General features: G+C 49.5%; 1 protein-coding gene across 1 annotated transcript in view; it reads right to left on the bottom strand.

Moving 5' to 3' along the window:
* ACAP2 (ArfGAP with coiled-coil, ankyrin repeat and PH domains 2) overlaps positions 1-15170 on the bottom strand; it is a 141796-nt gene that overhangs the window by 2090 nt on the left and 124536 nt on the right. Inside the window, exons 17-22 of the mRNA XM_069083274.1 lie at positions 11108-11307; positions 10130-10222; positions 9205-9392; positions 8520-8629; positions 7265-7375; positions 4760-4821 (exon numbers count right to left, since the gene is read on the bottom strand). Of these exons, the coding sequence (XP_068939375.1) occupies positions 4760-4821; positions 7265-7375; positions 8520-8629; positions 9205-9392; positions 10130-10222; positions 11108-11307 (764 nt within the window). The remainder of the gene's footprint in view (positions 1-4759; positions 4822-7264; positions 7376-8519; positions 8630-9204; positions 9393-10129; positions 10223-11107; positions 11308-15170) is intronic.

Here is a 15170-nt window from a genome sequence, read left to right as displayed (position 1 = left end):
CTCAGATAACTGAAAGCGATCACTGTCGTGGATGCCGTCCCACGTCTGGCGCTCAGTCATGGATGACATCCCACGTCTGGCGCTCAGATAACTGAAAGTGATCACTGTCATGGATGCCGTCCCGCATCTAGCGCTCAGTCGTGGATGACGTCCCACGTCTGGCGCTCAGTCGTGGATGCCGTCCCGCATCTAGCACTCAGTCGTGGATGACGTCCCACGTCTGGCGCTCCGATAACTGAAAGCGATCACTGTCGTGGATGCCGTCCCACATATGGCGCTCAGTTGTGGATGATTTCCTGTGCCTGGCACTCCGATGACTGAAAGTGATCTCTGTTGTGGATGCTGTCCCATGTCTAGTGCTCACTACCTGTGGGACCTTGGATGAGGCCTTCTGCATCCTCAGGCCTCAGTCTCCCCATCTGTAAAGGGAGGAGACTGAGCTAGGCAGCCCCTGAGGTCTCTGGGTTCAGAATCCTCAGTTCTGGTGGTAAGTAAAGCAATGCTGCTGAGACCCGTCTCTCTGGACCAAGGGCAGCCTTTTGGGGTTCACTGCCTGCCTCTCCCCTCAGGGCTTGTCTCAGGCTGGTTTCGGCCCACTCCACACATAAGCCAGGCCACTGAAGCCAGAGAGGTGTTGATGAGGGTATTTTCTCAGACGTCTAACAGCAGGTTCTTCTCTGCCTAGGAATAGCTAAATAAATGCATGCTCTGACAAAGCCTCTCAAAAGCACTTCCCTAAGTAACAGAGGAGCGCAGGCATTTGAGACACATATGACCAGGTCCAGTTCCCCCCAAAGTGTCCAGGAGCCCCAGGGGCTTGGAATACTAATCCTGCTCTCAGGGCTTGGGCCATGGAACCAAGGTGGAGGTGAACAGCACCTGTCTGAGCCTGCTCCCCCGTGCAGAGGGTCCTCAGTGCCCTGGGCCTTGGGGCAAAGCCTCAACTGTAATTAGAAGCTTCCATACACGCAGGCTTTAGTATATGGAATGAGGCCAAGCTTCTCCCAAGCTGGGGGGGAGGGAGTGCGATTGCAGCACCTTGGACGCCTGATCCGAGAGCAGGGAGAAGAATCTTTGAATGGTCTCCTTTCACACATATTCCATGCTAAAACACACTTCTCTCTTGAAGTTACTGAAGCCAGTCTACCAACTTCTGAGTAAGCTCTGGGAATTCTTCCTGAGCTGAAAGCCAAGTCATCGAGTATTGTATCTGACATGGCTGGTGGTGGCCAACATGGAGTCCAGCCAATAAAATGACCAAGACAGCAGGATCCACACTCAATTGGTTTAATAGAGGAGCCAGTGGGACAGTCCACCTCCCTGCCCAGGGACACTGGCCTTCCGTCCTCACCCCTCCCCCCCAACACAGCCAAACAAGGAGGAGATGACCAAAGAGGAATTAATTCTAGAAAAGAGAGGTTTAACAAAGTTTCCCTTAACTTAACGGCTGCAGTAAAATACTTATTGTAAACAGTGCAAAATAGCATTTGTCCCCTGGCATTGGATCTCCCAAAAAGTGTGTATAAAGTGCAGGTCAGTTTAATACAAAAATACTCTAGCACAGGCTTTACTCTTCAACAGTAAAGGGAATGGAAAAGGCACACGGGAGACATTTGGGAAGTAGGCCCCGGGACCGCAGAAAGGGCCTGGGTAGCACCGGCAGGGAAGAAGAGATGCCTTCAGTTCCTGGCCATGCCAACAGCTAGAACTGGCCAGCACCCCCAGACAGAGTGCTGCCCAGGGCCAGATCCCATGGGGCCAGTGCCAAGCTCAACCAAATGCGCTAGTGCTGAGATGCAACCACAGGGAGAGGGGCGTGCACACACACACACACACACACACACGGGCACACACAGATGCCTGACTTTTAATAAGAAATGGACACCAGAACCCACTTTTTCCTCATCCACTCCCTCTCCAACAGTGATGACCTGAAATGAAGTGTGGGGAAGAAATGGGATGAGACAGACATGTGATGTGGGCTGCCCCCATAAGCCAGGCTGGCTTCTGAAAAACCAGCAAGCTGGAGCAGTCCCTCAGGGAGGTCTCCAGAGACAACAGCTCTTACTTTAAACAGGCTCCTAGGCCGGGGACCACTGACATCTCTCTTCCATTAAGTGGAAGCTCCCTCGGGTTTCAGAAAGGTGCTGGCTTTTGGGAATAAGGCCCCCAAGTGCCTGGGATTCTCAGCTCCCTGCTTCCCCTGAACATGAGCCCCACATCGCTGCTCAGCATTTGGGGAAGCTTCTCCTTCAAAGTTAAAAGAGTCTGTGTACACCCTTGACATGATGCCCCCAAGGGACTCCAAGTTACTGGGGCAGTCATCATGTGACTGTCCTCTGGAGACTGGGCTGAGCACAGCATCCTGTCTGGACAGATGCCAGACTGTTTAGGCGAAGGGGGAGTGGGGTGGGGCAGTATTCTTTCTGTTTCAGAGAGAGATGCAGTCACCCAGAAGCCTCCAGAAGCTCCAAACAGATTTTAGCAATGGTGAGGCCTATCTCAGTCAGGGCTCCCCTGAACTATGGAAAGGGATGAGAGAGATGCACCTGGGAAGACTGTAATTTATTTCTCCCTTCCCCTTCTAAGTGAGCAGGAAGCCTTGGCCCTAACCTGCAAAGTTAGAAAGCTGACTTCACTTCTCAGCCCAGGGTTACAAATAAAGGTTACCTGACAGGCCAGCACTGAAGGCAGGAAATAGCTCTGTCAGAGAGACAAGGGGGCTGCCTGGGCTTGAGCACGGGGATTCCCTCGCCCCCAGAGAGAAAGTACTGAGCCTCCCAGGAAACAAAGGGTACCCAAGGTGGGCAGTATCTTGTCCTTCTGGCAACAGAGCTCTCACTATAGTAGCCTATTCTTAAAATTGTACAAATGTAAAAGTTGGAAGAAAGACACTTCTTTAGAAGTGTTTCAGATTTCTAGTTAAAGAAACCGACAAAATCACTTTTTCCCTTTGAGCCCAGAAAGGTTCAAGAAAGGCTTTGTAAGGGGCGACAGTGGTGGCAGAAGAACAGTCTCAGGGCTGTGGGGGGATGGCAGGAAGGCAGCCCCTCTGAAAATGTTGGCAGAAATTCAAACCAATGACGGGAAAAGAACTCCATCAGCAAACACAACAGAAAAAAAAAGGGTCAGCTGACCAATGGAGGAAAAGTTGAGAATTTCAGGGAAATTCTGAAAACCTGCAAGTCGCCTTTTTTGTAAATGTCAAGTTTGATACACTCATATATGTATCTCTGTGCACACTCACTCACACTCACACACACACACACTCTTTTCTATTTTATTCTATGTTAAAGTGCTTAAACACAGAGGCCTCAAAAACCGCCTCCTAAGTATGTGATAGTTTAAATATCTGATATAAAATTCTCACTTAATCTTCAAGTTTAGACCAATGGGTGACATTCCGAACCACAGCTGAAAACCGCTGACTGGCACCTAACTCACAGCCCAGGGTCTCCAGAGGCCGTGCCACGGTCTGAGGAGGAGGGCAGAAGCCCTAGCTGCCCATTCTCTGGAGGCTCCAGCCTCCACTTCAACCCCCTGAGAAAAGACCAGTTTTCTGTTTGGCTTCTCCACTTCAAGGTCCATTAGAGCAGCATCTGATTAAACACCGAAGTGAGGGCCCTCTGTCAGTGAAGACCAGAGATACTTTGAGACTAGAAGGGGAAGGGCCAGCAAAGGAAGGAGGCCTCCTTCTACGTGCTAAATAGTCTCCCGGTGTTCATGAGACCAAGATGCCCATCAGGGCTCTCTAGGCACGTGGGCCATACGTAGGTGGTTCCAGCTCACCTCTCAGGCATGAGAACCTGAAAATCTAACCAATGTGGACGTGAATGTGAAGTATTTCAATGAATCACTAAGACTAAAGTACTGTAATGGCATGAAAGGCATCTGCTAACAACTCTCGTCTTGGAGGAACACCGAGTGCAGATGACTGACCAGGCTGCAGGGGCCGCTAGCTCTGCTGACTTGTCCTAGGGCCAAGGACTACTCCTTCTGAGAACGGAGGTGATCACCGAGAGATGATTTTGCTCAACTAAACAAACAAGTCTGGGAACAATATTTTAAACACATTTCATCACTTATTGTGCATTCTGGATATGCCAAATCCTGAAACACAGTTAAGCCTTCCCTCTACATATCCTTCTGTCCATAAACTAGCTACTGACTTGGCAGTTTTATTTCAAAGTCTCCCAGATTAATTTTTTTGCTGACACACAAACGGTTCTTAGTCAATTTTTTTCTTTTGTATTCCCCTAATTGACTTTTCCCATATACACAGAAGACCAGGATTTCTTTGGCCAATGAAGGACTTAGTTACCTGAACTGTGGAATCACTCTGTTCTCCACCTGACAACAGGCCGCTCCAGGGGGATTCTCATCAGAAAACACCAGCTCTTTGCCCCATGGGTGTGTCAAGTAGCCCTGGCCACCCTTGCCCCCTCACTGGAATATTTAAGGATGGAAGAAAGACATGTAGCAGAGGAAGGAGGTCCACGGAGAGCAGGAGGGAGCTGCCTTCTGGACTGTCAGGTGGGAAGGTGTCTAAAGGTCTGGCAAGGAGCCCCTGGAGAAGCCACTGAATACTGTACACGTATCAGCCAAGAAATTCACAACTTACAAGTCAAGTTAAAAAACACTACTGTACCAAGGTAACGTATTTTGCCTATAAATTATGGATCTTCTAACTGTAAACTGATAAATTCCTGAATGCATTTCTTATACTGCATCTCCGTGTGATTATTAGGAGAATATTGACCTGGCTGTCCGTAAAGTCCTTCAGACTCCCGCATCTCTTCATTCATTCGGGCCAAACGCAACCTTGGGTTAAAAGAAAAAAGAAGATTTACTGGGACAATCCAAAGCAGCCCTAAGCAGTTTTACACCCCTACCCGGGCTACTTATTTCTGAAACCTAACACATAACAAACCAAGGACCCTGCTTACCGGGCCCTGGCTATCATGCTTAGAGCTGGGTGTGGCTGAGGGATGGTTTACACAGGTCCACCCTGAAATTCTCCTCTTTGTCTGAAGCTGGGTCTTTGGGAAGGGCAGCAGTTACTCACAGACTGGTCCCACACTTACTAATTGGCCCAGGAATGTCTGACCTGCTTGTTCCCAACCTCACTAGTGCCAGACTCTGTGGGGACCCCTAATTGGCTCTACTTCTCCTTTAGCTCAGAACCCCTGAACTCCCTCCATCTGCCAGCCTCATCATCCCTGCAGCTGGGATTAAAGGCATGCAAAATCATGTCTGACCCACAATCTGCTTTTAAAATCAACAAAATCATGATTTCGCTGTATCTGTTCTCATAAATTGTGAATAAAGAATACAAGATTTTTGATCCTCGGTGTTTTTAACCATTTTCAAAGTTTCTGAGCTCGTCCAGGCACTAGACAGGGTTGAAGGAAAAGTTCCTTCAGCTCAATATGCTTCCCTCTCCAAGGTTCTACCCTGCTTGGGAAGTGACCCCTGCTGCTGAGGCTGCCTTTACTCCCACCTGGAGAAAGGAAATCGTGGTCAGGAGCTGGGCCAAATGTGGCTTGTCCACTCAGAAAAATGTGCAAATGAAAAGGAAGTGTTCTTACAATGTCTAAGTATGCCTATGTAGAAACACAGAACACAGAATCAAACTCCAAGAAACAGCTGCTGGCTTCTCAGGGGAGCCCCAAAAGAGGAGATCTGAAGAACATTTTGATGCCTCGGTGGGGATCATCATCTCACATGATTCACCACCATGGCTATAGGTCACACCTGATCTCCCCGCGCCTTCTTCCTACTGTAAAGCCTTCATAAATAATGTAGCCCCCACAGATGCTTTCCTTCAGATCTGTTATTACTGAGGAAATGCCAAGGGCGCATCCTTTATTCCTGGTGCTCAGCATGTAATTGTGCCCCTATCTCTTTGTCATCATGGATGGGGGAGGAGCCTGGGCCAAGGCCTCTGCTCAGGAGGGAAGGGAGAGAGATGGAGGGGCAGAAGTGCAGAGCGTTCAGTGGCTGCAGCCTGCCCCCGAGACAGAGCCCTTGTTACACCAGCACTCCTTGAGGGGGCCACACTGTTGGGAATTATATTATACTACACTTTCCCAGGGTCCAAAGGAAAATAGAGAGATGCCTTCCTGGCACACATGCCTGTGACTACTCCCTAATCCCATAAAAGCTGTGAGAGATGTGGGACCAAATGAGGAGAGGTGGGCATGAGCCAGGACACTGGGACACTGCAAGGAGACCTGGAGTTAGGGGTGGGGCCCTGGCACAAAGGTTACGGTGGGGGAGGGGATGGCCTAGGGCCCCAGGAAAGGCCCAAGGGTGCAGAGCAGCCACAGAACCACAGAGGCCAAGAAGAAGCTTTTTAACTCCCTCCCTCGGGGGCCCATTTAGCTGGTCTTCATGGGGTCTGCTTTATACATCTGCCACTGGAACCCAGGGAAGGTCACAGCAGCAACAACTGAGGTCTGAGCAGAAGGTGGGCAGGGTGAAAGGCAGAGGGGCTGCTGCCTGCCTGTGAGCCATGCGCAGACAAGAGAGGAGAAAAACAGAGCCAGTGTGGGGACAAAGACGTGAGCCTGAAGAGCCCACTTACTCCTTCCCTGCCAACACCGAGTCTCAGCAATGCTTCGATGCAGTGACCATGGGGGGTGGGGCACGAGGCCCTCATTTCCAGAGGCCAAGTAAAGAAATGACAAAGTCACCAATGTCTCTGAGAACCCCAATCAAGTGAAAATCAAGTGAGGATCTCACAGACTACTTGAAATGTGAAAGATCCCAAATTTCTCTGATACAACACACATTGTTTAAAATCTCCTGATGGATTGTCCTGGAAAGACACACAGGCCCTCCGGCTGCCACCCCTCTCCCCTCCCTCCCTCCACCTCCGTGTGTCTCTCTCTCCCTCCATCTCCGGCTGTCTGTCTGTCTGTCTCTCTCTCTCTCCCTCCGTCTCCAGCTGTTTCTCTCCTTGTGTCTCTCTCTTTCCCCCTCCCTCCCTTTGTCTCGTCAACACAACAGCAATGCTACTGGACCGACGCTTCAGAGCTCCAGCTGCACCCTGTCATGCTGCTGGGAAGCTGGCACCTCAGCCATGCCATCCCATTACCCTGCCAGACCCTCTGACACATGCCTGAGAGACAAGGAGGCCCCCGCCATCTTCCTCACATCCTCACTGCATGGTGCACAGCAGAGAAATCTCGAGGGCGCCCCCCACAGCCTCTGCAAGGCTCCACCTCTAGTGATCATTCCTCGTGCGAAAAAGCCGACTTACAAAGTCACAATGTCTGCGTTGGCGGCTTCCACAGCGATGCTTAGCGGGTCATTCCCTTCTTGGTCAGTGGCGTGCTGGTTGGCACCTCGCTTCAGGAACAAACACACCTGCCTGCACAGAAAGAAGTGAAGCCCCACAGCCCCAGACTGGTTTTAAGAGGGCAGCTGACTCCATTTACCCAAAGAGCAACTTAACAAGAGGGTGCATGACATTAAGGGAGTGCCCAGGTACAAGGCACAAGGGAGATGTAAAAGGCTGCAAGTGTCTGTCTTTTCCTTTCCAATCCAGCATAAAATCCAGAGACACAGGGATTTCAACCTGACTTTTCTAACTGGCAAAGGTGGGCATGAAGCCTTCCCGGGGCCCAAGGCAAAGCATCCCTACTCTGTCCTGTGGAGAGGACACGCCACAGGACTAAGGAAGCCCAAACCTGGGGTTTCTCTCATGGCACCCTCCACTCCAAGAGTAGCCAAAAAGAACATGGGGCCATGGCGAATCAGAAAGAGAAACAGTCTGTGGCCCGGCCAACCTCTGGACGAGGAGCCCACAAGATGGAAACCTATGCTGGCTCTTCCCTAAGGAAAGGGGTAACCGTGTCGATGAGGTGACAAATGCATCAAAAAGACGCGAGATGCAGGAGGGCTGGGGAAAAGCTTCTGAGAAAAGGAAGCCAAGTACAGCACACAGAGCCCGCAGGGAGACAAGTGAGGCAGAAAGAAGCCAGGGCTACTGGGGAGACTGGGGCTGTAAGATGTCACTGCCACCAAAGGCACGGCAGTGACAAGGGCCCAATGGACATCACCGCTGCCATCTCCCCTCTCCCGTGCCTTTGCAGTGACTGGACCCTCTCTTCTCACCTCTGCCTTCAAGACTCGGCAAAAGGCCTTTTGTGATCACCCCGACTCCTGCGGCCTTCCCCACTGTGCTCACCTTCCGTGTACTCCATGAGGGATAAGGCAGAGATTCCCTAGCACACAGCACAGTGTGCCTGGCACACAGTGTGAGCTCAAACACGCTCCCTGACTGAATGGCCCAGTGCCTATAGCGGGAGCAGAGAAGGGTTGTGCAGACTACAAGCCTTGCCAGAAACTGGATCACTGACTGACATGAGATGATGGAGGCAAGGGGCAAAAACGGCCAAGGCTTTTTTCAAACACGAGGCTGAGAGTGAGCAGACTTTGTTTTCCTTTGTTTCAGATTCCATCTATGTGGCATAACGTGACACAAGTGCTGTCCGTGATTCGTGGGCTCTTACCCTGTGTGTCCCAGGACAGTGGCATGGTGCAGTGGGCCTTGCCCTTTGGCATCCCTTTGGTTCACATTTGCGCCATTCTGCAGGAGGAACTCACAGGTGACCAGGGAGCCCTAAGAAATCACAGGCAGAAGATGGAAACCTGGCCAGGCCCCGGGATCCCCCCAGATCTGCCAGGACAAGCCCCTCCTCTGGCCCTGGGAAGGGACAACAAAGGGACAGCCCCTCTTGCCCCCAGGCTCCTCTGCCCTCTCAGTGACGGCATCAGAGACGGCAGCACACTTGTCTTGGCTAATGAATGTGTGGCCCGTGAGCACGGCAACAGAAAGTTCCTACTCACTGGGTACAATTAGCCAGGAATATAGCCCAGGACACCCACTTTGCATCTGGACTTAAGGGGCCACTTCTGCTGTACCCAGAGGTGCACCAGGCACAGCAGTCAGGGCGCCCACTTGGAATCAGAAGATCTGGGTTCAGACACTAGCTGGCTGTGTGACCCTGGGCCAGCTCCTTAACCTCTGCCTACCTCAGCTTCCTCTTCTGTAGAATGAGGAGCTGGCCTCCCAAGTCTCTTCCAGCACTAAACCTAGGCTCCTATGATCTAATGACAAAAATCACACAGACATGGACACAGCAGACCGTCTCTCTGCAGCTGGCCCCCCAGCGTACATATGCATGGCTGCCCTACCCCTAAGACGGCCTGGATAAGTGGGGTGGCTTTGTTTTCTTCAGGGTGTGCCCAGTTGACATCTGCTCCATGGGCCAAGGCCTCGGCCATGTCAGGAAGCCTCTTTTCATAGGAAGCTCGGTACAGCTGGAGTCCTGGATGGAGATGCTTCAACTCAAGAAATACTGAAGAATCTCGTCTTTCTCCCTCTGAAAAGGAAACATATGCGTGAGCCATGTTCTGTGGTGCAAATGCTAACAGGGTGGCCTAGGAGTCAGCTAGGGCATCCCAATCAACGCTTGCCTCGTGCTGGCAAGGACCAGCTGCTAGCTGCACCCAGAGGAGGCTCGAAAGGCCTCCATGAAGCCAGCACTAGGCCACGTGGACGTGGGGGAAGGGCGAGCTCGGCATCAGTCCTTAGTCTGCAGGTCCAACTGCCCAAGGGAGCTCCAGGCTTCCTCCCAGACAGAAATGATGAGGGAATGTCTGACAACTTATGTACCAAGGTCACCACCCAGTGGTGGCCAGATGCTCCCCACTGCAGATCAGAAAGGACCCAACTCTGGCTGAGACTACGCTTGGTGAAGTTGGGAGGTCAGGAATGTTGGCACCAAGTACAAGTCAGGGGGGAGAAAGTCAGTTGGGAAGACTAACACATCCTGGAATGGAAGAGCATCCAAAGGACTTGCACACATGGAAAAGGAGAGGAGGCCCAGCAGCAATTCCTGGGGCAGAGAAATAAAGGAGGGCCTTCCTACTGAATGGCGCCTCAGGGGGACAAGGGGAAAGCGGAAGTCCCCCTCACCTTGTGAGGCTGCTCTGGTCAGCCATTGGCTTTACTTGGTGACTCTCTCAAGAACAACTGAGCAGAGTTCTTGGAAAGACCTTTGTGCAAAAGCCAAAGTAAAGAGAATTCAATGAAACAAACCAAAGCAAGACCACCCACCTGGTTCATATAAGCTATTGGCTGAAACCACTGAGGACAGGCCTTGGGCGACATCATCGGCACACTGCTGGATGCCACTGCTGTTGCTTCTGACTGTTTAAAATAAAAGGTGAACCAAGTGTGAGCCCCACCCCCCAGAGGGAGCGGCCTTCACAGACAGCACGCTAAAGCTTGCCTGCCTTCAATCCGTCCAGGCTTTAGCCACCACCAATGAATTTGAAAACAATGAGATACATTCACCAAACACTGAATAGTTTTTAAGCACTTAGCTTATCCAGCTAGACGGATGGCCAAAGTCTCAGATCATCCTTTACACTGAGATACTTTAAAGGGTCTGATCCCCTCAAAATTTCAGGATAAGCAAAATGCCCAAATTGTGACATGGTTCAGAGTGAATGCCCTGAGACAAATGGGTTCACAGGTAAAGAGATGGTCCCGCCACACAGTGAGCACTGGCATAGAGCGGGAAGGCTCTGCCAGAGAGAGGAGTACTTACTACTACGTAGTTTTGAAGAGGTATCAAAGTAGGAGAAGAGTGAGTCTAGCTCATCAGGACAGAACAGAGACTCCCGCCTGGCCTCGTCGCTACTTACAGCCGCCGCTGGGCACATGCAAGTTATCAAAGCACAGAGCAGGCAGGAAGGAGGGAAAAGGGCAGGAGAGAGTGTTATTGGGGAAGACTGAGAAAGAGCAAAAAGGAAGTTAGGGAATTCAGAAGTCGTTGGCTTGGGCTAAGTCTGGGGGAAGCCAGGAGCTAGATCTCATTTTGGGCAGCCTCTCTACAGGTGAGGCTTTGTTTCTGGAGTGGCAGCTGTATGCCAAAGGGCCTTCTTTTAAGGGTGACAACTAGCCAAGAAATCTACCATTTCCTGTGAAGGCTGAAAAAGAAGGACCTCGGGCTACCTGCCTTAAGCTAACAATTCATGAAATTAATTCATTACAGTGATGATCACAATGTTTGAGAAAACGCTTACTTACAACGTGGATCGACACCTGAACTTCGGGCTGCTGCCCCCACTTGGCTCTCTCTTCCTGGCTGGGAGGTGCTGGGCCCCTTCTCCTCCCGACCTTGGCACAGGGCTCTCTTCCCTTCCTCTGGAGGTGAAGAAGAGGCAGAACCCTTAGCCACAAACTTCCTCTCCACATACTTGGCTTTGATGTACACTTCCTTCTCCTGCCTGATACATAAAAGCAGAGGATATGTGAGTCAATTCCCTAAGAACTGTTGGTCCGAACTAAAGAGACCATTAAACACTTCTGGTCATTCTCTGAGTGTCTCTAGATCCCTTAGCTCAGAGAGTTTAGTATGCTCCCTTTCCCTCCAACTCATGTTTTATACCGTGGCTGACTCAAATTGCCCAAAAGGCAAAAGAAAAAAAAAAGAAAAAAGAAAAAAAGAAGCCAAATCTCCCATACCAATGACTGGGGCATCCAGGGCAAGACATTTAACCCTCAGTGCCCCAGGCAGCTCTCTCAGCTGGCAGATATGTTCCACAGACCAAGGACCTCACAGGGCCAGACCAGAATAAGAAACATAGTCATGCCACTTCTCTGCTCAAAAGTCTCCCGTGATTTCCCGCTGCCACTGAAGTTTTATGGTCTGGCCCGGCCCACGGAGCTCCCATTTTTTCACAGGTACCCAGAACACCCTCCATCTCCTTTCTAACTACAAGGACTCAATCAGTAGGCATGTACAAAGGACTCCATCAGGTACCATGAGCCAAGCTTCAGCAAGGTGACTAGAGAGCACAGGAAAGCAGAACAGCCCTCAAGGAGTTCGAGGAAGGATTTATTCTTTCATTCTGGCCAACACCACCCTTCCCCTCCAGCCTAGAACACAGCACACAGCTCCTCTCTGATGAGCTTCGTAAGGTGTCACTGCACAGCACCAGCATCTATGTTTCCATCTGTTCTCGGGGTGGATGAGATCTATGTAACTTAGAGGTTCTACCTTCCCAAGTATCTGGCACAGCGGTTTGTAGGGAGAAGACGCTTAAAAGCAGTAAGTGTGTGGTGAATGATGCAACAAGTCACATTTTTGCTTCCAAAAATTCGTAAAAAGGATGTCATTCTCAGAAGAGAACAGAGATGCCAACTGACATTTAAAAAGATCCAGATTTTAAATAGGTATTCTTTTGGGCTCGTAACATAAACCCCTGGTTGTGGGCACATCAATCTGGGATTTTTAGAGAAGGAAAGCACATTCAACTGAAAAATATCTCTGGCCACCATAGAAACAACATCACAGAAAAAAGTGAAATGCAGATGTAGAGTAGAGGGAAAGAGTCAAGGTTCTGAAAAGACTAAAGTAATGACAGCCTGGCAGATGGCCATGGGAGTGTCCTTCAGTTCAAACACTGCTGATGCTCTAAGGACTTCTTCTATTTTCTCTAAAGAGCCAAGAAAAGACTTGGAGAAGTTGTCATTTGCATTAGTGAAGACAGTCCACATTCCTGGCAATGATTACAGACACAATGAAGTATCCAATCATTTTCAAGAAATTAAAAAAAATTGGATAAATAATCTAATGAAATTGTATTTTGAAAATGAATGAGCTATAAAAACTGGGGAAAACCAGAAGCTCAGGGTCTGACAGATGTGGCTGGAATAGCTCAAAGAGGGAAGGCCAAGGGGCAATAAGCAATGGAAACGAAGAGAAAATAAGTGTTGGAGGAAGTGCCGGGGATCAGATTCTCCGTCTCTGCCAAGGCCACTCATGGACTGCACTAGGCTTAAGACCTGGCATTCCCAGATCCAATCACAAAAAAAGAGAAGCCCTTGTATTTCCCACAGAGAACATGAGCTCAATTAAATATGGTGAAATGTGAGAAGAGTCTCAACACCGTGCCTTCTTTTCTAAGACACTCTCGGGTCTCTTCTCACCTGAGCCCGCCCTGACTGAAGGTAATCTTTTTGTTCCTAATTGATCTGCTACTTTGTTCCCCACTGTGGAAGTGATCTCAAAGCTCTTTTTACTCCTCAAGTCCCACCTCCCACACTGTCTCCCACTAACTTGTCTATATCTTCTTTGTGCATATTTGTTTTCCAGTTAGCACCCCCATTCGATTGCAAGCTTCTTGAGGGCCCAGACTGCCTTTTGCCTCCTTTGGTCCTGCCAGCTCTCAGAACAGTGCCTGGCACACGGTAGATACTTAATGTTTATTGACTGACTTTCTCATCTTGCCTCTTGTTTTACTGAGACAATGGAGGCTACTTAACATAAGCCCCCTTTACCTTTATCATCATCTCAAAACCCTTTGACATCATCCTACACTACCTTCCCCCAATCTCTGATAACAGCCTTTCTCTCTGCCAAGACCAAGACTTCCATATGCTCTCTTGATCCCATCCTTCCCCATCTTTGCCAGGTGATGGCCACTCCAATTATGCCACTCTCTCATCTTTCAACTCTCCCTCCTTCCCTCTGTACCACCTCCTTCCTGAGGCTCCCAGGAGGTGCCACAGTAGCTAGAGTTTGGAGCTGGAGTCAGGAAGAGCTAGACTGAAATGTGGTTTCAGACACTTGCTAGCTGTGACCTTGGGTTACTCATTTCACCTCTTGGGGGGGGGGGAGGCTCGGTTTGACTCAGTTTCCTCAACTGTAAAATGAGGATAATAATAGCTCATCTTCACAGGGTTGTTGCGAGGATCAAATAAGACCACTTTGTAAAGCATTTTGCACAGTGCCTGGCATATAAACAAAACTAAACATTAATCAGAGTAAGTATATATAGAGAGTACTTAAGAAATGCTTCCTTCCTTCTTTTCTTCCTTCATTCTTCACCTCCAAAAACATGACCATGTCGCCCATCACAGAAAAACCCTCACTTGTCCTGACTCTTCCCTTAAGTTATACTCTGGTAACACTTCTCTCACAACCAGATGAAAAGAAAAGGGTGTTGATATCATCTTTACTTTTCCTCTCATTCCTTGTCACTCTGAAATCTGGCTTCCAACCTCAAGACCCAAATGAAACTGCCCTTAAAAAGTAACCACCTGGGTTGGCTAGGTGGCACAGTGAATAGAGCACTGACCCTGGAGTCAGGAGGACCTGAGTTCAAGTTTGACCTCACACACTTAACACTTACTAGCTGTGTGACCTTGGGCAAGTCACTTAACCCCAATTGCCCTGCCCTCTCCCCTCCAAAAAGCAAAAAAAAAAAAAGTAACAACCAATCTATTAACGACCTAATCTGCTTAGGCTTTTTCTAACTGCTCACCCTCTGTGGCCCCTCTGCTACCAGACTGTTAATCTGCATTTATTCAGTGTGCACCACATGCCAGGCACTGTGCTAAGAATTGGTGATTCAACGCAAGGTAAAAGATGGTCTCTGACCTCAAGGAGCTCACATTCATCAGGGAAACAACATGTATATAACCTATGTACAAACAGGTTAAAAAGAGGAAAAATTGGAGATAATTAAGAAAGAGAAGGCACTGGAATTAAGAAGGATTCCTATAGAAGGTGGGATTCTAGCTGGGATTGAAGGAAGTCAAAAAGTAGAAAAGAGGACGGGAAAGCATTCCATGCATAGGCTGGGACAGCCATAAAAAATACCCAGAGCCAAGAGATGGAGGGTTGTCTGAAGAACAGTCAGAAGGCCAGTGTCACTGGATCAAAGAGTATGTAGGGGGGAGCCAGCAGATTATGAAGGGCTTTGAATGCCAAACAGAGGATTTTATATTTGTTCCAGTAGGCGATAGAGAGCCAGTGGAGTTTACTGAGTTGAGGGTGAAGGTCAGGCTTGCCCTTAAGGAAGATCACTTTAACTGGAGAATGGAGTAAGAAGAGACTTGAGGCAGGCAGAAGCCCTAGCTGCTATTGCTATAATCAAGATATGAGGTAATGAGACCCTGGAGAGAAGGGAGCATATTCCAGAGAAGATACAGAGATAAAATGGACCCCAGATGCTGCAGAGGTGAAATAGACCAGAGATGCTGCAGAGGTGAAATGGACCAGAGATGCTGCAGGGGTGAAATGGACCAGAGATGCAGCAGAGGTGAAATGGACCAGAGATGCTGCAGAGGTGAAATGGACCAG

The sequence above is a fragment of the Petaurus breviceps genome, unplaced genomic scaffold (assembly GCF_028583685.1).
Source record: "Petaurus breviceps papuanus isolate PSGF00001 unplaced genomic scaffold, PetGlider_PUasm1.0 173, whole genome shotgun sequence".
NCBI lineage: Eukaryota > Metazoa > Chordata > Mammalia > Diprotodontia > Petauridae > Petaurus > Petaurus breviceps.
Note: the sequence above shows the minus strand (reverse complement) of the source record. Positions and strands in the feature narration are given on the sequence as shown.